At 39.9% G+C, this 22,521-nt stretch overlaps 1 protein-coding gene across 2 annotated transcripts in view; it reads right to left on the reverse strand.

The window, feature by feature from the left end:
- LOC138038976 (ninein-like protein) overlaps nucleotides 1-22,521 on the reverse strand; it is a 43,494-nt gene that overhangs the window by 407 nt on the left and 20,566 nt on the right. Inside the window, exons 11-22 of one of the 2 annotated variants that reach the window (XM_068885098.1) lie at nucleotides 21,534-21,674; nucleotides 20,075-20,249; nucleotides 18,523-18,639; nucleotides 18,125-18,214; nucleotides 16,845-17,127; nucleotides 14,084-14,113; nucleotides 11,548-13,607; nucleotides 8,534-9,475; nucleotides 6,470-6,661; nucleotides 5,546-5,716; nucleotides 2,999-3,157; nucleotides 1-1,534 (exon numbers count right to left, since the gene is read on the reverse strand). The exon at nucleotides 1-1,534 is cut by the window's left edge and continues 407 nt beyond it. In XM_068885098.1, the coding sequence (XP_068741199.1) occupies nucleotides 1,331-1,534; nucleotides 2,999-3,157; nucleotides 5,546-5,716; nucleotides 6,470-6,661; nucleotides 8,534-9,475; nucleotides 11,548-13,607; nucleotides 14,084-14,113; nucleotides 16,845-17,127; nucleotides 18,125-18,214; nucleotides 18,523-18,639; nucleotides 20,075-20,249; nucleotides 21,534-21,674 (4,564 nt within the window). In that variant the 3' untranslated portion in view covers nucleotides 1-1,330. The remainder of the gene's footprint in view (nucleotides 1,535-2,998; nucleotides 3,158-5,545; nucleotides 5,717-6,469; nucleotides 6,662-8,533; nucleotides 9,476-11,547; nucleotides 13,608-14,083; nucleotides 14,114-16,844; nucleotides 17,128-18,124; nucleotides 18,215-18,522; nucleotides 18,640-20,074; nucleotides 20,250-21,533; nucleotides 21,675-22,521) is intronic. The other variant, XM_068885099.1, reaches the window with a different exon arrangement.

Below are 22,521 nucleotides of genomic sequence, written 5' to 3' on the forward strand. Positions count from 1 at the left end.
ACCTGAGATCCTTAGTTCCTGTGCTGACCGAAAGAATCAAAGGAACTGGTGACGAGAATGTTAATAGCCGAGTAAAATGTGCATGGGTGGTTGAAGAACTTTTACAACATTTCGTTCACGATTTCCTTGCAGAAAACAGTATGTCAATATTATAAACAACAGAGAAAGTGGAAGGAACTTTCTTGCGTTTATGCAACTTATTTGAGGGGCAGCTAACTTTCTTGACTTTTAAGAAATTCAAACATCTATCCGCAACCCACTCACATTTTGGAGTTCTCACTTTTTTCTTAATTATTGTGTGAATATGTAATTCCAAATCTATGACATTTGATCGCGGAGGCAATTAAGATTCAGTGACTATCATTTCCAATACTAAGATGCATACATGCAGTTGAAAGATCCGATGAAAAGTGACGTGACAAAGCTTGTAAAACATACCAAAAATTGATAACCTAATTTCTGCGATGAACGATTAACACAGTTCACGATTAAAATCCAGCATTTACAAAAATAGTCTGATCCATTATTTATCCACTTTTCTACACGGTTAAAATTGTAGATTAAAGAGTTTTAACAACTCCAAGTGATGTCGGTTTTCAAAAAGCTATTTAGTCATTTAAAAAGACAAACTCGTCTATTGGTCGTACAAAATTGTCCCTAGATGCCCACCGTCCACATAGTGAAGCATATCACAGAACAGGCATTAAGTGCCACTGCGATTAAAAAATAGTGTTCTCTTTTCCCCCAAACTTAATCACACGCATTAGCGTTACACGCGACCAGGAAAATGTTAAGCTTTCTTCCCGAGCAGGCTGTCTGGCGTCCTCAAATAGTAAGTTGCTGATCTAAATGCCCTCCTTCCCCCAGAAAAAAAAAAAAGCGTGGGCGAAGAAAGGATGTAGTTTAATGGTCAAAAACCAAGCCTGCATTCACAAGGTATCCGTGTTTTCGTGGAAATGAAACCAGGCTTCGGTTGTTCAAAAGGTGGATAACGCTATCCACCGAATAAATAATCACTATCCAGCGGATGAACACTAGCAAAACCAATTGAGTTATCCAATGGATAGTGATTTATCCAGTGGATACCGCTATCCACCCTTCGAACAACTGGGTCCAGAAGGCTTAAAATCTCGCCACTTTCATGTTAAACCCACTCGTTTTCGAAAATCTGAGTAAAAAGGTCATTTTTGATCGCAGCGGCACTGTAGGAAACTTATATATTGTGATTGGAATTCAGCAGTGATATAAATAACTTGCACAGAATTCTGAGCGTCGCTAGGTGTCGTCTTCTTTAACTTGTCCAGTGGATCTAAGAGAGATTTACGCCTCCTCAAGCAATGGCATTTGCTCCACACAGTTTAGAGATGACTCTCTGTAAAGCTCTCTTTTGCTCTGTGAGCTGCCTGTTTGCCTTTTCGGTTCTCTTCTCGTTAGCTTCCGTTTGTTGAAGAGCTTTAGTGAGTTTTGCATTTTCAATGTAAAGTTCTTGAACAAGGTTGCCCGATCTTGTTGCACTTGCTTCCGTTTGTTGAAGCTGCAGCGAGGTAAAAAAAAAAGCAAAAACGTTTGTCTGTAACCTTTGTAGCGCAAAGAAATTAGCGTTTCAAAAGACGTTAATTACCACCCACTTTTTAACGTGCTACTTTTTAAAAAAAAGTCACTTCCTTTTTTCCGTCAGAATTTGAAAGTGTGATTGCTTGACACTGGACAGGCAAAATTTTGATCTTTGATTTGCATATTAATTCAGCCACGTACACACATTGCATTCTTAAACTTTTGAGTCTTTGACGTCATTTTCTCCTCGATCCAGCTCTCTCAAGATTTTAAAGTTAGTAACGGCGGGCTATTAAATAGGAAAATTCCAGTTGAAATAAACGGGTGTCTTTTTTAAATCAAGGCTTAAAACTTAGGTCACTTACTGTTTAGTGAACATAGTTTTAAAATCCAACAAAAATTAAAAATTGATTTTTTTGGTCATAGTAGCACTTTAACGAGGCTAAAAGGAGTTACCTAGTTTCGACATACTGTGTGGTCGAAAACGGAACGAAACTGAATGGACATGACTACTAGACCCATGGATAACAACACTCTATATGCAAAAAAGGGAAAAAATTCTCTCTGCTGTGGAGAAATTATTTTATTTCCAGAGTAGGATAATAACTGAACAAGACTGCTGGAAGAGCCTCTTAGTTGACCATTCTTACTTTTGCAGCTTTTTCAAAGCAACTCTCCGTTTAAAGTTCTCATGAAAATCATATTACATTCGCAGATGGACTCGCTTTGAAATCGAGGGTCAAGTCAAATAGGAAATGCATGGCCTTCTGAGCGACCTAACTCAAGCATTTACGCAAAACTCGTCAATCAGCAAGCCCAGTTTGTCGAAAAAAGGGTAATGATCATCATGTTTAAATGTCATGGCATTCAAAAGGTCTATAGTTCTGATCACACATATAGCGGAATTTTGTGCAAAAACAGCTTAAACTAAAGACGTCCAGTTATCCTTGTTTTCTAACGCCGAATAAAGAACATTAAATAAAAACCATCTGAGCTTCCATTCCCGCTAAGGAATAATTTTAAACGGACCAAAATAATACTTGAAATCAATTTTTTTTCCAAAAAGATGTTTGTATCGGATAAAATGAATTTTAGAATCGCTTACTTTCACTTTCAAATTTCCAAAGCGCCGCCATCTTGAGTAACTGTGACGTGTTAGGGTTGCCCTATTGTTACCAAACACAACCTTACACGTCACAGTTATTCAAGATGGCGGCACCCGGAAATTTGAAAACAAAAACAAGCAATTCGGAAATTCACTTATTTCGGATACAAACGCTTTCATTGAAAAAGTTCAAACAATTTTGATTACAAACAATATCTTCTGTAGTTTAAAGTTATTATTTTTGTTTTAGTGGAGGTTCCCTTTATTAAAGTGTCAGGATTAACAAGCTCTCTACAAGCTCACGTTCAGGTCGAGTACAAGTATTTCCAATCCAGTTACCTGTTTACTGAGTCGAGCTACATGCTCATCTAATGCTTCGCGCGTCTGCTTTACTTTATTCAGCAAATCCTGTTTCTCTTTTTCCAGTTGTCGTATTCTTCCTTCCCACAAATTGCTGGCACTTTCAAGTTCTCGCAGCCTACGTGTCTTTTCTTCGAGCTGTTGAAAACAAAGATTCACTGCTTCTTTAAAATACACTTAAACCACCGCAAATGTTGCCAGCCGCGCGTACATGGATTTCCTTCAGAGTGTTCCTAAACGTTGCGGTGAACATTGGGCTATGCATGTATAGGCAACCGGAAAACTTTACAAAATCCTTTTATTATCAAATTTCAGAAAAAATTGAAAGTAGCGAATACGTTTCGTGATTGATCCAACGTTTCCAAAATATCGGAAAAATCCGGTCTATTGATCAATTTGTACAGGGCAACAGTTTCTGTTTGTTTATTATAATAATTTTTGCTGGACACTCGTCAATGTGATTGGCCCAGGGCGAGTAAAGGCCACCACAAAAAGACAAATAGTTAATGACCGTCACTAATTCGAAAACTTTTCATGTTCAAAGAGGAAAAGTGTTTGCAGACGGATTTTCCCTGCTTTAGAAATCCAGGATTTTACGTAATAAAAAATTCGCGCAATTCTGCTCCAAAAGTTACATATGTCCGGAAATGCACGTGATTAGATGCACGACGATTTTGATAAGCGTCACGAAGTGTCTCCTTGCTCCTCTCCCCAACTTCAACATCACCCGCGTCTTAACCACGCGGGTTTTTGAGACGCGGACGGCAACCAAGAAGAGAACATTCGCGTGCCAGGACAGTAGTGCCCCCCAGATTTTTATACCAATCATCTCTAATGGAGAAATGATCAACATCACCCGCGTTTTAAGCACGCCCACCGGTGGCTCAGTTGGTTGAACATTGGGCTGACATGCGGAAGGTCGTGAGTTCAACTCCGGCCGGACTCAGGGTCTTAAAACAACTGAGGAGAAAGTGCTGCCTTTGCGATTACATCCGCAAATGGTTACACTTCTCGGATAAGGACTATAAACCGGAGGTCCCGTCTCATAGCCCTTGTTGGAAATTAAATAGTATGGGACGTTAAAGAACCCACTCACTATTCGATAAGAGTAGGGACGTACGCCCCGGTGTTGTGGTCTGACCTTATCTGGACGGGGGCATCTTTCACTTCCTAAAAAATTAATTGCAAACTGCGTAACTAGCAGTGTGGCTAAAGTTCCCCACTTCACTTCACTGATACTTGGCAATGTAAATGTGGTTGCGTGAAGACAAGTTAAAAGGGAAACAGCTTACTTCCGGTTGCCGTCCGCGTCTGAAAAACGCGCGTGCTCAAGTCCCCTAAACTCCAGTCCTTAAATAAAGAGGAACAGATTAATTTACCCTCACCAAAAATCAACGCCAACCCTGATACTTACCTCATTGTTGAAATGGGTAGCAAATTAAATGCTTATACAAAGGACACTTCGTGTTGGTGTACATCTAATTACGTGCATTTGTGGACAAAATTGAAGTTATGAAGACATCGTCAAAGATCAAAAATGGGAGCTACAACCTCGGTCTAAAATAGTTGTAACACCTCTCTTGAACAGCACGTAACTCGCATCCAAGCTATTGATAACGCAGCCCTCCTCCTCCCTCCCTTCAATGTTGCGTTTCCCGGTTAGTTCTTGCACAGGAACCCATAAACATCAACATTGAAAGGGGAGGAGGGGAAAAAATACACGAAGACGCACTATAAACGGGGGCCCTTCACGCACTGCTTTTGTTCGAATTCATGCAAGCACGACTGATTAATTATCCAAGATGGTGATCAACAAACAGCAACACAGAGACGGAAGCCCGAAAAGATATTTCTAGCGCGAAAAAAAGGGACTGGGAATTTGAAAAAAGAACGACAGATAACATTTTTAGGCATATTACGGACACATTGCCATAAGGGGCCTTTTTATTGAAGAAATTATCACAGAGCTCTCGGTAGCGTCCAAGGTTGATTGATAAATCATTTGCATGTGCCTTTTAAAGTCCCGCGCACGTCAATGCGCATTTCAACGGTGACTGACAAATGAGCCTCGATTTTCCCAAGGGAAGACTTCCTTATATAGCGCTCCTTCGTGTTTAAATAAAGAGGAACAGATTAATTTACCCTCACCAAAAATCAACGCCAACCCTGATACTTACCTCATTATTGAAATGGGTAGCAAATTAAATGTTTAGACAAAGGACACTTTTTGTTGATGTACATCTAATTACGTGCATTTGTGGACAAAATTGAAGTTATGAAGACATCGTCAAAGGTCAAAAATGGGAGCTACAACCTCGGTCATAAATAGTTATAACACCTCTCTTGAACAGCACGTAACTCGCATCCAAGCTATTAATAACGCAGCCCTCCTCCTCCCTCTCTTTCTTACACTGGAACTCATAAACACCAACATTGAAAGGGGAGGAGGGGAAAAAATTCCGTCAGCGTTACAACATTTGTGACCGAGACTGTAGGTGAAAATGAGAAAATTTATTTCTTTCCAACCTTTTTGCTGAGCGCCATAACCTCTGCCTTTGCCTCGTTGAACACTTTTTCTCTTAATGCTTGATCCCGTTCACTTGCCATGTTGGCTCGATGAAGCTGTTCTTTTAACTCTCCCACCTCGCGCTGGTGGCGTGATTTCATTGTTGTCATTTCAGTATTTGCAAGTGTTGCCTACAGCAATATAAAACTACTATAAAGAAATTTCCTTTTTTCCAACGTTAAAGGGTGGAACGAAAGAAAAAACACAGGGAACGAAAACTTACCGTGAACGAAGATCACACCTTACCACACGGCATACAACATTTAACAGAATGTCACGCACTACACGTCAATTAGGTCACGTCACGCAACGCAAGCTGTAAACTGGACTTTACAACACAAACATGAACGATGAATCGAGACAGTGTATTACAGTATTATAAGACGAAATGGAAAAATAACGAGCTTTGGAATGATAACGTTAGAAACACACATGCACTAGAACATAGGGTGTCCACCAGTTTACTAATTTTTGCTTCTTTGAAATAAATGCCCAATTTCTTGTTTGTTTGTTTGTTTGTTGTTGTTTTTTTAATTTTAGTGTGAAAGTTATGGGATTCAAACTTCAATTTTCCGTTGAAAAATGGGAGGTACACCCTAAGGGGACACAAGCCGTTCAGTATACTAAGAAAAGGAACACATCCCATAGGACACACAAGAAGTTGACTGTTGGTCTCGATCACAATTTACGACCGAAAGACGCTAAAATTGGTGCGGCAATAAGGGATTTCACGTTACGCACGCCTTACCACAGCTCTTCCAAATTTACGATCAAAATCCCAAAGGAATTTTCCCAACATTTTTGGTTCTACGCAACTTCCAACCTTGAGCCCCGTGATAAAGAAGAAGCGAAAAAACACTTCTTGGCAAGAATAACTAACAAACCTTCTGTTTCTCTGTTTCTAGCTCTCTCTTATGAATGCTCTGTGCACTGGCCATCCTTTCTTTAAGCACGCACACTTCTTCTTGAAGTGTGTTTGCTTTGGCATTCTTCTCTTTAAGAACTTTTTCCAAGACCTGTTTCTTTCCTTGGATCTCTTCCAATTTCTTCTCCATGATAACAAGATCATTTTTTGCCTGTGGAAGAGATAAACATCACTCTTTACAGGGACTCATTATGTACAACAGAACTTCAACACAATTACACGTTGTCTGTTTTTACATTATATCTGGAGCCAAAGTTATGTGTAGCGGTGACGACTGTCTGTTTTCCTAAGATTTTCTTTATTACACTCTGAAAACTAATCAACTCTCTGGATGATTTCTTTTTGCTAACAAAAACTGAAATCGGTAAAACAAGAATCAGCTATAGCACCTCAAACTACATTCTGGCGATAAATAACACACCGCACAGCAAGGCAAAAACAACATTTAACTTAAGAAATGTTAAAACGAGGTTAGCTTGATTATGTGCCGACCAATTCACAAAGATGCTTTACGCCTGTTAAAATTACGACGAAAAACACGTTTTAAATTAGCACCAACAAAACACACAGACAACGTTTCAGTTATATGTTATAGGGAGGTCCTTCGGGGCGGTTTCCTTTCTTGTAAGACTGTTGATATGACATTGCACGCGAACGGACGTCATCTTCCTACGAGAAAGGAAAGGCGCCTTCCGATGACAGAGGAGTGTGAAACGTATGCCATCGATAGTTTTTCTTAAGACTCCAAACAAACAAACGAACGGACTTCATTACCTTGATGTAATTGTTGGGTTTAACCGTTCACAAGAGGCATGTTAAACAATTTATTAAACAAACATCAACTGCATGTGTTAATGATTTTTAACATTTTAAACCGTTTTTAAGTATTAATAACAAGGAATAAAAGAAAATTAAACGACAAAAGAATTGCCGCCAAAATCAGCGTACGCCGGCATTACCATTAACGGGTATTAAATTAAAGAACACCTTGCAAACACCAATTTACAATGATAACCCCTTTTCAGGGATAACCTTTTATTCGGTTAAACAAATTCTTTCATACAAACGACAGTTGGTTTAACATTTTTAAATTTTAACTATTCAAAATTAAGCGCGTCATTAAGTCAGGTTTAAAGGGGTTATGTCACGTTATTTTAGGGCGTTTAGGGGAAATCTTAAGTGAATCACGAGTGTAAAACTCGAAAATAGTAATGTGGACTTCCTTTACTGATAAAATTATCGTTACATCACAAACAAGATGAGCCTGAGCAAAAACGACCTTTATCTAGGCGATTTCTCATGGACTTGAAAAACTTCGGGCCGACTTTTTTCAAGATTACCCAAATGCAATCCGTGTCCATCCGTCCTTCTCTTTCCTTTTGTTGCATTTCTTTTATGTTGTTCAACAGTTTTAAGTGGTTATGCAATGCTTCATTCTACTTTTTAGGCCTTTTGGGTGTCATGAAATTGCATCACTTTGCGTTACAGAGCCCCTTTAAGTACTCCGTCACACCGTTTAATCTCTAGGGTTTGATAGTTATAGGTGTTACAGAAATTCCCAATAGAAAGTCCTCAGTTTTCGTTGATCATTAAAACAAGTATCAAATACAATAATTTGCAGGAGTCTGTCCGGCAGTGCTTAAAATCCCTAAGCCCAAATAACTGTTCGTTAAGCCCCAGATTCTTTTATCATTCAGGGAGTAGCAAAAGTTGCTTTCGTTGATTTACAACAGTCTGTGCGTTAAAAGTTAGTATCATGATAAACGCCGCAGCAACCATTGCCAGGAGGAGCAGTAAACTTACCACAAACATTAAAGTAGTGAAGCTAAAGCGAAAAGAAACTGAACGATGAAGGAAATGTTTTTAACGTTAAACCTACACCAAGCATTACAGCATTAGACTAGGCCGTCACAATGCTGATACAATTATGTACAGGACACAGTACGCAATTATTACAACAAGGCTATTAAAACAACAGCATTTTAAAAGTAGAGAAAAACAAAACACCAACACTTGACGCCACCTTCTCAACTTCAAATTCCCTCAGTCGCACATTCTCCAAGTCCGCGAGTTTTTGGGTCAGCTGGGTCACTTGTTTCTCCAACTGTTCAGCTTCTTCCCCGCGCTGCTCAAATCTAGCATCTAAGGCCTGGTAAGCACTGTCTCTTACAGCGAGCATGCGTTCTAGCTCCTTCACCCTGACGTCATCTCTGTCCGCGATCTTTTTGGTCAGCAGTTTAAGCTTCTGTTCCAACTCCAAATTATGCTTATTACGCTGGGTCAGCCGTTGTTCTAAATCCTTGTTCTCAGTCTCCCAAACAGTCACACGAGTTTTCAGTTCTTCCAGTCGCAAATTTTCTGCGTCCGCCAGCTGGTTAGTCAGCTGTGCAACCCTGTCCTCGAGCTCGGTTTTATGTTTGTTGTATTCTTGCGTCCTTTTCTCTAATTCTCGGTTTTCACTCTCTTTAATTGTCAACAAGGCATCCAGTTCTTTCGTTTTCACCGCAGCCTTTTTCAAGTCGCTCTGCAGTTCAGCTATTTCGTTTTCCAGCTCCGAGTTATTCTCTAACAACTTTTTACTCAGTTCCACGTTCTCCAAGTCGCGGCTACGTAACATTTCCTCGATTTCCTGGCTTTTGTTCATGATGTCTTTAAGCTCGGCTTCAGTTGAAGCTAGTCCAGTCAACTGAGAATCTCTATCCTTCAATCTCTCTTTCAAGTGATCTTTTTCTGAAGTGCTCAAATTCAAACTGACTTCAAGTTCTTGCACTCTGAGCTTAGCTTCGCCAAGCTTTTCTTCCATGTTTCCACAAGTATCCTTTAACTTTAAGTTCTCGGAGGTGTGTTCGCGAAGTTTCAATCCTAAGTCCTCCACTTCAGAGGTTCGTAGATCTAATAGGACGCTCATCTCGTCGGTTTTAAGCTTAAGTTCTTTGACTTCATTTTCCAGTCCTCCACTATTCACCTTTGACAATAAACGGTCAAAAGCTTACAACAGGTCAATCTAGCAAATCTAACCTAAGTCACGGTTGACTCCAGACGAATTTCTTTATACGAAAACGCGGGCGATTTTAAAAACCGACCACATAGAATACCGGCCAAAACCACAACAACAAAACGAGCCCAATTCCTTTCCACTGGATTCATTACCGATCCAATGGTAAGCCGTCATTTTTGGGCATGAAAAGTACAAATCTCCTCCCCGCGAAAAATTAAATTAATGCCGCACCTTCTTAAAGTGTTGATCAACGGTATCGGTAAAATGCATTCGAATTTGGTTGATACAAGTTCAAACCGCTGATGAAGACTTTATCAAGTCACAAAATCCGATAGTTGATGCTACACTTTAAAAACTGACGTTTCCAGTTGGATCTCGGAATGAAGAATGCCATTTGGAAAAGTTCTTCTGAAGGTCGAAAAGTTGTCTTCGAAAGTTTTCAGCAGTGTAGAAGCTCTCGTAACCCGCTATTGTTTGGTATTGTAAGCAGCTTCTACTGTTTTTAAGTTTAAAGTGCCCATAACTCCAAAATATTTTTTTCGCTGAAATGAATCTTTGCACCTGTTCGAAACGCATTGCGGCCATTTTTTTCCTTTTTCTAACAAATCCTGCCATTTTATAGGCTTCGAAAGTTGCGAAAATCCAAGCATCTTTTGTTCACGACCGAGTCAGACGAGGAGTGGGTCTATTCCTGATTTGACGTCACAAACTGATTTACATTGCATGAAGTCTTTGTAAAAATGCATGCAAAGTAGATTGTGACGTCAAATCAGGAATAGACCCACTCCCCTTCTGACTCGGTCGTGAACAAAAGATGCGTGGATTTTCGCAACTTTGGAAGCCTATAAAATGGCAGGATTTGTTAGAAAAGGGAAAAAATGGCCGCAATGCGTTTCGAACTGGTGCAAAGATTCATTTTAGCGAAAAAAATATTTTGGGGTTATGGGCACTTTAAGTCATTGTTTCAATTGTCTAGTCTTTTGTTTCTGGCTAGGGTAGCGAGCCAGTCACATTGTACGTTACGAGAGCTGCTACATCACCCAAACTTTTTCAAATTTTCGTCATTGGTAGATCTGTTGATTGTGTAGAACTCAGTGGCCTGCAAAACAACTCTCGATCGCGCGGTCTGAATTGTCTATAAAAATTGACAAAGATCCAAACTTTGATCGCCGACCGTCATAATTCCCGTATATTTCACAAAGAGGACACGGCTTAATCTCTTCTCTTTTTCAGTAGTAACCTATTTTCCGATTTAGGAAACGCCATTGCTAAATTCACAGAATGTTAAAGGACAATTTGGTGAAAGCACGCTGGGTTTTTTGGAAGCACTGGGCAAAGATGTTTTCAAAATTGCTCCCTTTCGTCCAAGGGAAAACAGAGATCCACATTACTGTTTTCCTTTCGCTTCCACCGATCTCCACCACAAACACAAGAAATTCAATTTTGAAAGGCTTCTTTTTTAAAAGAAGTCCTTTCTCGTAATTCTGCGCTTTTGAAACTTTTTTGGCAAGTCTCCGATTTCACGGGAGTTTTCAAGCGTTTGATGTATGGCGTGCTACTCTGAAACGCATGCACCGACTGAAACTTTGACTGTAAACGGTTTTCGATCTGGCTTTTTAAAGTAGTTTTAGTTTTACATGACAGCGGAAAAAACTGCTTTGGCTTCGCCTCCTGATTGGTTGGTAAACCTCACGAGACTTTTCCTTGAAATACCCAAAAGCTTAGTAAACATTAATCAACGCAACCTCGAAATCACTTCCGAGCTTCCATTGAAAAAAATACTAACGACCCTTTCTCTTTTAAAAGCGCATTACCTCGCATTTAAGTGTCGCGTATCGGAAGTAACTACGCGATGGCAGTGAGTATCTCAAAAACACGCGCTCAACCAATGAGAAGTAAAACCAAAAGCAATAGCGACTTTTATTCGTACATTTTCCCGCGCTTTCAGCCAGTTACATGAAATTGTTTCGTCACGCTGTTTGCCCCTTTTGTGATTGGTCGTCAACTCGGCATTAAACCATTCCGTTCCTAACACCTACCTTCTCCGCCTCAAGAAGTTCTTTTTCTCTTTCTAAAGCTTCTTTCTCCATCACAACTTTCTCTTTTTGCAATTCATCCAATTTGATTTTCTGTTCGGTAATTTCTTTGACGCTGTTTTCCAAAATCAGTCCTTTTTCTTTCTCAAGTGCCTCCATCTTGGTCTCAAGCTCAGCGACTCTCTCCCGGGACAATTTCAATTCAACAGCTTCTTTATCGCTTCGAGTTAAACTTTTAAGCTCAAGTGTTTGAACCTTCGCTTCGAGCTCTCGTTTCTGCTCTTTTAGTAAATTAATTTCATCCTGTAGATGCTTGACTGTTTGTTCTAGTAGTTCGGTTTCGGTTTTTAGCCTCGCAGCGTATTCCTTTTCAAGTTGCGATCGAAGCTCAGTCTTTTCATGCACACGATCCTCTTCCAATTCCTGCTTCTCTCGAGTGTAATTTTTCTGAAGATCTTTAATTTTTCTCTGGTAACTCTCTTCAAGCTCGCTTCTCTCGCGAGAGTAACTTTCTCGTATTTCCTGTAGACCTAGTGTGCCACTCTTTTCAAATTCGGCTTTTTCTCTCGTGTAACTCTCTTCAAGTTGCGCTTTTTGCGTGGCAAAACTCTCTTCCAAGTCGGCCTTGTGTTTTGCAATTAGACGCAGAAAGTCGTTTTTTAGCTCGCCTTTCAACCCAGCTTCACCTTCAGTAAAAGCTTGTTGTAGTTCGGTTATTTGATTCTTGTACCTTTGCTCCAACTCAGCTTTCTCCCTCGAGGTGCTTTGCAAAAGCTTCGCTTTTTCCTCGGTATAATGTTCCCCTAGTTCTGCTTTCCATTTCTGAAAAGCTAACTCGCTGTGAGTTGAATTTTCATGAAACCCTTCCTCGATTTTTGCTCGTTCCTCGTCGAATTGCTTCTCTAAATCGGATTTCTCTTTCAAAAACCCATTCTTTAGTTCGGCCTCTCGCAGAGCAAGTGTATGGTTATGTTCGTTTTCGAGCTTCTCTGTTAATTCAACTTTGTCGCGAGCAAACCTCTGTTCGAGTTCGTTTTTCTCACGAGTGAATGACTCCCTAATTTCCGCTTTTTCTCTCGTGAATTTCTGTTCCATTTCTGCCTTTTGCTCCACAAAGCTCTGCTTAAGACTCGCGACTTCCTTAGAATGAGCTTGTTTCAAATCCCAAACAGCATTGGAATGCTCTTCCTCAAGTTTGGCTTTTTCTTTCTTGAACTTATTCTCCAGTGTGCTAATCTGCTGATGGTGAACACTCTCGAGTTCTGATCTCAAGTTCGTCCATTCCAGTTTTCCCTTTTCCATAGCTGCCACCTTTGTCGAATTCTGCAATTCCCATTCGGCCTTCTCGATCCTATAATGTTGTTCCAATTCAGCTTTTTCGTTCATCAACTTGAGTTCCATCTCAGTTTTCTCTGTCTCCACACCTTGCAACTTCTCAATCAAACGTTTTTCTTCCATTTCCATTTTTTCTTTCTCTCTATCCATTTCCCCTTTGAAAAGCTGCTCCAGCATTTCTTTCTCGCCCTTGTGTTCCTCCTCCATTTCCGATTTCTCGCTTTCATACTCGGATATCAACAACTCCCTTTCTTGTCTAAATCCATCCTCTAATTCGTTTCTGAGGCTTTCTTGTTCACTCTTGAGGGAACGTTCAAGATCCTTCATCTTCGCTTGATATTCTCGCTCTAACTGCTCTTTCTCCACGTTAAAACTCTTTTGCAACCCTTCCATCTCACCGGTAAATTGCGTTGTTAAGTTTGCCAGCTCTGTATCATATCTTACACGTGTTTCGTGGCTATCAGAAGCAAGAGAACCAGTTAGTGACTCTATTTCGCTCTTCAGTTCGTTTATTGCGGCTTCACGTTCTGTCAGGTGCTGTTCTTGTTGTCTGATTGTATCGCCAAGTTGTTGAACCTTTTCTTGGAATTCACAAATTGACTGCTTTTGTTCGGCCACAAGTTTTTCTTGTTCGCTGATCGAAGTTTGTTGTTCTTCCACTTTGGCTCTGTGCGTCTGGATCTGTTCTTCCTTTTCCTTCAGTTCGCTTTCAAGGTTCGCAATGACTTCTAAAGAAAGTAAATAACAATATGATAATGCTAAAGATGAACTAACACTGAGACAGACAAGCAGATACCGGTTGTATTTTCGAGCAGTAATGTTAGTTGTGGTAGTAATGAATTGCAAAGACAGGACAACAAAGGAAGATACGTTACAAGCTGTTGGAAAAGAAGAGCAATAAACGATGAAATGGGAGAAAGGATAGATGGAAATTAGCCGAGATGAAAGAAACGTGCTTGATGGACTGTAGGACAGACCATTATGTGTAGAGTTGAAGCTGTTGGCTCGGTATAGAGATAATTGGAGTATTTGGAATACGGTGAACCTCAAGGAGAGACTACACATGTCATCAGCAAATACACGATTTTATCATAACACACGACAAGAGTGTTACTTCTAACTGCAAAGCAGGAAAAAACTTCGTCTTTAAGCCACTCGAGCGCTATTCTAGACAGGGGGGAAGTTAAGACAAATCAACACTTACTTCTTTGTTCTTCCAATTCTTGAGCGTCATCTGCACGAGGAAAAAAACAAAAATTGTCTCATATTAACAAAAACAAATTGCGGTCAAAGTTTTAGCCAATTCCGGCATTTTCGAGGGATTTTGAAGTCGATTTTTTCATAGTATTCATTGTTTAGCTAACTAGTCACAGAGAGATCTGTCTTCAAGAAAATAAGTCAGCGCCCCTCTAACAGCCTTTCAAGGATTCACACAGACCATTATCTATATTTTCAAGAACAGGATTTGACTGGTTCAATTTCCGGAAATTATTTATGGAAATAAATATATGGAGGTTCTCAATAGGTGGTTTGCAGCCAATCTCTTGAGACGCAGATAACAATACTGCAATGTACAATTGCTGGTGTATGAACAAAAGAAGCTAATAGAGATCTTTTGTCTGCATGCGTCCACCAACATGGCGGCGATGACGTAACGTAAAAACCACCAATTGAACGATTGGCTTTTTGTTTTTCCCACATTTAACACTGACCGCGCATGTTTATTCTTCTGTTGGGTCATTTGATAGTCAATGTCTGGTTGACCCTAGAAATTCCTTTGGAGTTTTCGCCTGTCAGGCAATTGAAAGCCGATCAAAACGAATCTCCTCAGTGAATCATTACTATAGCACTACGGCAAACACATCTCGCTTTTTATGTACAATCCCTAGACTGGCTGCCAGCAAAACAGTAATTGGTTATATCGACCTTATTCGCTTGAATATTCCCAGTACTGATCACAAAACGATAGTCGTTGATTCGCTCAAATTCACTAAAACGAAATCCTGAATAAACGTCGTTTCTGCTCAGAATCATCTTTTTTGTGATGTAACGATAACTTTCTCAGTAAAGGAATTCCACATCACCATTTTCGCGTTGTAAACGCGTGATTAACTAAAAATTCCTCCCAAACACCCTAAAATAGCGTGACATGGCCCCTTTAAGTACACAACGAGTAATTCAAGAATCTCTTGTTCGGACTTAATTTAACTCCCTCTGAAGCATCGTAAAGTGGACGAAAATGAAACAGGATTGGTGCGACGTTAGGCACAGAAACCCCAAGAAAAACGTAAAATGAAGTTTAAAGGAAAGAATGTCACGAAACAAAACAAATAAACTATGAGAAAGGATACCAACTTTACCAGAACAGTAGTAAAGAAAGATGAAGAAAAAACAACTGGAATAAGAGTAACAATTCGAGGAAGACTAGGAGAGAAAATAGAAGACCTTGCGAGGGAACAACTGGTTCATCAAATTCCACGGACCACGGAATAGGAGGAGCATCATCATCTGTGAACTGATCTGAAGAGGAAGACGACGAGGCACAGAACGATGACAAGGACAAAGAATAAAGGAATAGTTAATCTGACAGGAATCATAAAGAAAACAACGGTTAAGTTATGAAAAGGTAAAACACAAATAACGCGGAAACACGATCATTCACGCGGCCGTTTTCGAGATGTCACGCAATCCCATGTCGAAACAGAGGAAGGGTGGCGTGGCATTTCAAAAACGGCTGCATATGGATAAAAGTTAATCCGTTATGAAGTAAACAAAAAACGGAGGTGGAACAATACTAAGAGCACACTCCATGTACTGAGGGTTAGAGAAAATAGCGTTTTCTAATTTTGCATTCAAAAAACACTGTTATGTTTAGGTCAGGGCCAAAAGTGAAACGAGAACAAGCTGTCTTACTAAAACCTTGCTGAAGAGCATACAAAGAGGAAGATGTTGAGATTATTCAAGACATTTCAAGTTGAAAGAAAAATGGTTTTAAACTACACGACACTTTTTAAAGAATAGGTTAATTAAGCACTATAAATATTTTACGAACCACAGAGATTTACAGAGAAGTCTATTTTCTACAGACGTGGGTGTTTCATTGTTAAGCTCAGAATACACCAAAGCTTCAAACATTGAGAAGATGCGATTGCTGTCCGTACTGTAAAAGTAGAATCCACGCACAACACGTTGTTTAATCATTAACCAAAATATTAATTGAAAACAAACAACTGCATCGTTACGTTACAATTACCAACGATCTTACGTTAAGAAATGCAAATCGGGTGTCAGTTACTTTAGATCATTAACGAAACACAAAGCGGGAGGCAGGTCAAACAGTTGTGCGCGTAAGCTTGTAACACTGATGGTAACCCATTAGATCACTAGAAAGAGAAACCACAACCACAAAGAAGAAGAAGCCGAAAGTGTAATAAGTTGCTAGTAAACACGTGGGATTAAGCGTCTAACTTTTCATTTTGAATATATGTTGTGCAGAAGAGATAGAAGAGACCACAAATTACAGTTACGCATTTAGGTGGATAACCTCGTACCCCCTTTTTCAAAACCTGTTTCTCAATTCCTTGCACCCCGTTACGTTATCACCTCTCTTTTTAACCCTAAACCTTGAGAAAGCTTTGATTACTTAACTTTTGTGAACTGATTCGTGGAGGCGATCTTTGTAAATTCTTCAGGAGTGAAAAAATGTTTGTCGTAAGGTTTTTGACTTGGAAAATGAAATATGTCTTAAATTGTGTTCATTGCCACGGAAGCTATGGAGACGTTCTTTCTGGTTTTCCACTTGGTGGATTCATAGAGTAAGAGCTACTACAGAACATGTACCGACCCTCTTAGAGGGTAAAATACTTTTATCCCCATTGCACCCACATTACTCTGTTATCCCTTACAATCCCAAGAATAAAGCACACGTGATATGACTCTGCGCACGCAGCGATTATGCCGCTTACCCGCGTCCTCATTTGACCCGCCATCACCGCTGACTCGTACAGGGGGAACCTGCGTACCGTCTGGATGGTCAGCGGCATCTGAGTCATCGGTTGACGTTACACCCTCCTTATTTCGTTTAACGACCTGCGGTTTAGTATAATCTGAAAGAACCGAGCCATGCCGATGAACCTTTTGACTGTCCTGTCGTTTCCGATGACTAGGCCGTCTTTTCCCCGAACTGTTGACTTGCTGTGTCAGAGCCTCGCATTGGAGACGCAGTTCATCGTTCTCGTCTCGAAGTTCCTAAGAGAAGCGAAAAGTAAATATGAGACTGCAGATGGAAAAGCCTCAAAGTTAAAAAAAATGGAGCACGCGGTTGACACATTGGTAACAGGAACTGTCTTCCACCAGCGAGTCCCGCGCTCGATTTCCAGTCTCAGTGCCATGTGAATAGAGTTTTCTAGTTCTCTAATCTGCAAGGAGAGATTTTTCACTGGCTACTTAAGTTTTAAACTGTTAACAAAAAAACCATTTGATCTAATCTGGATTAATTATTTGGTTTTAAAAAAATTGATTTTCAGTCTTTTCTCGAATGAGAAGAGCATTTTTGCTGAGGAAAAGGGTTGACAAGGAACACAGTTAAATTTGTTAAGTATTAAAATGAATGGATGTTGGGAATATTACACGTGCGTCTAAGAGACATAATGTACTGTGGCACAAGTTGTGAATTACTTTTAAGATCCTCGATCAGTTGTGCAATTTGAGTAACTTGACAAAAACGTCAGTGAAAAAATACAGATAAGAAACGTAATTAATGTAGAGAGGTTGAAGATTCAACACAAGATGATTTATTTACCCGCTACGATAACGAAATCAAGAGGGCAAAAACGATGACAGAACTTAAGATGTGGAGGCCTTCGACTGTCGTGTCGAAATAACTTTGCTCAAATAACTTATAGACAAAAGCTACTTATAGACAGGAAACTACGTTAAGCTATTATGGGGAAGGTTCAAGTAAATCTTTATTGAAATAGTAGATGTTTTACGTCGAAACTATCGAAATCATCGTAACACGACGAACATCTGCCCATAGACGATCATTGGCTCGGTGAATGTTGATTAACTTGCAATACACCGGGCTTTCAGGATAACCTAAATGTGAACCCGTTTTAATACAATCCAGTTTAGTCCTGGCATGCACCTGTTTAGCTTTGTTTAATTCACATTGTTTTAAGCTCTTGAGAGTGATTTTTGCGCCCCTTTAATTATGAAGTCCCACAGCAGATGAAATCCAACTCACCCTGTTGATTCGCTCCAGTTCTCTGACACTTTTACTGTTCTTTTGGTTCTGCTGTTGTTTTAACATTTGCTGTTTCTCGACTTCAGCCAACTGCAAAAAGAGCACAAAGGGCAACTCGATCACAAACCAATCAATCAAGGACAAATCTTAACATTACTTGTTTTGTCAACTTTGCATTACAAACTGCCACACTGGATAACGTATAGACCAAATGCATAAATGGCGGCCAAAAAAATATTCTTTTGTTTATGTGCTAATTAGCCACACTAGCCTCGTTTGCATGGACAAAATACAAAAGAAAGGTTGCTTGAGAGCGAGGCTAGTGAGTCTCATTAGCACATAAACAAAAGAATACATTTTTGGCCGCCATTTATGCATTCGGTCAATTGAACGCTTACTCTAGTGGACAGGTCTCCCATAGATTCCAATTCTTTCTCCAGTCTCTCTCGGACATTTTCCGAGTGGATGAATTTCTCTTGGACATCTGACAGAGCCTTTTCGAGTCGCAAGATTTCCTAAGAAAAAATGAGGTTGTCAAACTATATTCACACGGTGGTTGCGTTATGTACTTTCAAAAATACTGTGTCGCAGAGAAGTGAATATTGGCCGAATGCAAAAACGGCCGCCAACAAATTATTCTTTTGTCTTTGTGTTAATTAGCCTAACTAGCCTCGTTTTACAGCCCAAATTCTTTCAATTTTACGCGTGTGAGAGGCTAGTTAGGCTAATTCACACAAGACAAAAGAATAATTTGTTGGCGGCAATTTTTGCATTCGGTCAATATAACCACACAAGAGAAACTAAATCTGACGAGGATAACAACCACCAAAGCATAGACACACTCGAAACAACTGGTCCCTTCCTTTCCCCGAACACATCATTAACTAAACGGTAAAAAGCTTAAGCGATTTTTCTTGGAAAAGCAAACTTGCATCAATGATAAAAAAGCTTGTTGTTATTAACCACGTTTGTTTTCAGCAACCGATTCCCACAACATTAACTTCTCCGCCCTCGCCCTATATGGAGAGTTAAGTTTCGAAAATCCCGAATTCAAGATTTTGGAAGGCCTAAATCCTGAATTCAGAAATACAAAAAGTATCCTAAACATGCATAATTAGGCCTAAACAAAAGTTTTTAGGCCTAAGGTTAGCTTTTATGAATGTTGCCTTCCAAAATCTTGAATTCATGATTTTGGAAACTGAACTCTAACTCTACGACATAACTCTATGAAAATTCCTCTAAGAATAGCTGTCAAGATTTTGGAAGCCAAAATCCTGAATTCAAGATTTTGGAAGCCAACATTCATAAAGGCTAACCTTAGGCCTAAAAACTTTTGTTAGCTTTTATGCATGTTTTATTCCTGTACTTATGCATGTTTTATTCCTGTATTTCTGAATTCAGGGTTTAGGCCTTCCAAAATACTGATTTTGATTTTGCAAACTTAACTCTAACTCTGATGTCATAACTCTGTGAAAATAACTGTATTGCTAGTCAACCTCCTGTCAGCCTCCTCCTGTCCATCATTTCACGTTGTTAGGGAGCTTTAGCAACGAGAACGTCACCTCCAAACATAAATTCGTGTTATTGCAATCACTTCGCGACTAAATATGCAAATTTGTGACGTTTTCGTTCCAAAAGCTCGCTGTTCACTCACGTGATACGCTGACAAGTTTGTTGGAACCCGAAAAATTAAGGACGGTGGTTAGACAGATACCCTTCAATTTGAAAGTGAGACACTAATAACGCTGAGGCGACCTCGTGAATTGAATAAGCTGTGTTGTTGCCGACAGTTAAACAAGCACACATTTTAAGCACGTGTTGAACCCGTGTTGTTTTAGGACCACCTTTCCCCTATCCCCCTCCCTACCCGCTCTGAAACAAACTTTGATGCCTCAGCCTCGGGAGACACTTTGACAAATAAATACTGATAGAAAAGGCAAACCAACACACCTCCTCTGCTTCTGTCAGTTTGATTCTAAGACGCTGCTCTTCAGATTTAGTGCTGTGAAGTGATTCTTCCAACATCGATCTTTGTTGATTGGCGGAGTGTAACACTTTGTCTCGCTCCTCAGTCAGAGTTTGCTGCATAGTCTGCATTTTTTCCGAGAAAACAGATTCTTGATCCCTGGTGAATGCAAAGTTAAGTGAGAAAACTCTATTTCAGTCTGCATTTTTTCCGAGAAAAACAGATTCTTCATCCCTGGTGAATGCAAAGTTAAGTGAGAAAACTCTATTTCAGATACACCGTGATAATTTCTACCTAGAGGCTTGTGGGACAGTGAATAGAAAGCAACAGTTTACTGAAATGCAAATAATGTTTTGTGGCTTATGCAAGACGACAACGACGGAACGCCACAAAACAGCAGGATGAAAGAGCAAACACAATGGATTCGCACGCCCCACACGTGCGTTTCACATTTTGGTTTCACATTTTGGTTTCACATTTTCTTTGCAGTTTCCGTCCTGACAACGACGTGAACTGACCAAATTTGATATATTTTCTAACGTTCACCAAACATCTATTACCGAGGAAACAACATCTTTAAACAACGTTTTCGTAGCCGTTGTCCTCGCCCTACCGTAAGTTTCCCGCAGTCACCGTTTTTGTGACCGCTAATAAGCACTGGTGTTTTAATTTCCTGAGAATGCGCAGAAGAGGCGGAAGTGCGTTACTTCATGGTTCAGAATCAGCCACAGCTCGTCGTTCTCCGTGCTGACCGAAAACCCGCGGGCTCAGAGAACGAGGAAGGTTCTATCACAGTAAGCAAAAGTTTACCCTTTGCAAAGTAGTACTGATTTATGAGGCGATTTTCAGTGTTATTTCCCGAGTAGCGTATTTTGAGCTGTCTCAATTTGTAGAATGGTCTATTTCAAGGAGAGAACACGAAGTAACGGCGGCCTATCAAGTATGTGATGACTATGTGCACACTGACAGCTGTCAATAGAACAGTTCAAGGGACCTGTCACTGACATGACCTTATTACCTGCTATCGATTTAGAATTTGTTTTGGGTAGAAAGAAGACACTTTTTCTTATAAACCATGACAAGGAGCTCTCGATAACTAAGTCCCTCATAAATATATCAATACGAAATAAATCGGAAAATAGTGTTGTTTCACGAATTCTACATGGAAACTGTAAGAACAATTGACGACTACAATTTAAGATTAAGATCCCTTCACGTTAAGTACCTGAGCTGAATATCTGAGTTATTCAAGTGGAAAATTAACTTGACTAACACAGCCAGTTTGCCGGGTAAAGGGTTGCACAAACTGAATGCAACACTTCAAAGCGGCTTGACTAAAAACGACTTTAAAGATGCCAAGAAAGAAACAAAAAATTGTCTCAGAAACAGACCTTGAACTCCTTTAAAAATTACCGTACGTTTCTGTGTCACAGTCGGCCGTACCTTAATTTTGTCTCGTGTTGTTTTTCTAGTCTCTGTGCGGTGTCCTCGCTCTCCACAATCAGCATCTCCTTTTCCTCCGTGAATTTGACGACGCTTTCCTTGAGAGCATCGCGTTCAGCGGACACAGTTTCAATTTGAGATCTGGAAAAAAACATGAAGTACCATTTCGGTGGATGAACTCTTCACTTCGATGCAACGATCAAGTGCCTTGTTCCCTCCCGGCCGCCATGTGCGTGAGAATTGGCCATTTTCGAATTTAAATAAGCCTCGTGTTTCTGGTAAAGATTAGTCTTCCTTCATATGAAAAGTGGAACTATGTAGCAATAGCTTTCTGGTGAAAATACTTTTAAACCAGCCAAAATCAAGTAAACGCATATGGGTTACGAAACATTAAAAATGCTAACGCCTTCATCTCTAATACCTTCACCCGCCCTGCATTTACCAACAGCTGACATTTTCAGAAGTGTTAACCTTACCTGTAAATATAAAAACGAAGGCCGCGCAAAATAATAAGTCGAATCCCACTCAGAAAAACGATACAACAAACTGAAACTTTTAAGCAAGACTGGAAAAAAACGTTCCAAGGTGCGATGACACTACAGGAGAAACGAAGAGTTTTTCTCAACCAACAAAATAAGATGCATTTAACCAACACAGCAAACGAATTTTGAAGAATCTGTGTGGGAGCAAGTGGTTTGGAATAAATTGCTACAACTTCAATTGTTTAGTAACCACTGAGATAAACTCGCAGTGTAAATCTACGTATTTTGCACAAATCTTGAGCAAAGGTCGTCGCCTTTGCCGAACATAGATTTAGGCAAAAAGATACTAAGTTTTTCCAACTTAACTTCTAACACAATCCTGACAAATAAACTTCATATTTACCTCGATAGAGAAGGGACGCTTTACTCTTTAATGAACACGTTGCACGTTGTCACAACATTTAGCTTTTTAGTCTACTTCATACTGTTTGTTAGTTGCTATGACG

The sequence above is a fragment of the Montipora capricornis genome, chromosome 2 (genome assembly GCF_036669925.1).
Source record: "Montipora capricornis isolate CH-2021 chromosome 2, ASM3666992v2, whole genome shotgun sequence".
NCBI lineage: Eukaryota > Metazoa > Cnidaria > Anthozoa > Scleractinia > Acroporidae > Montipora > Montipora capricornis.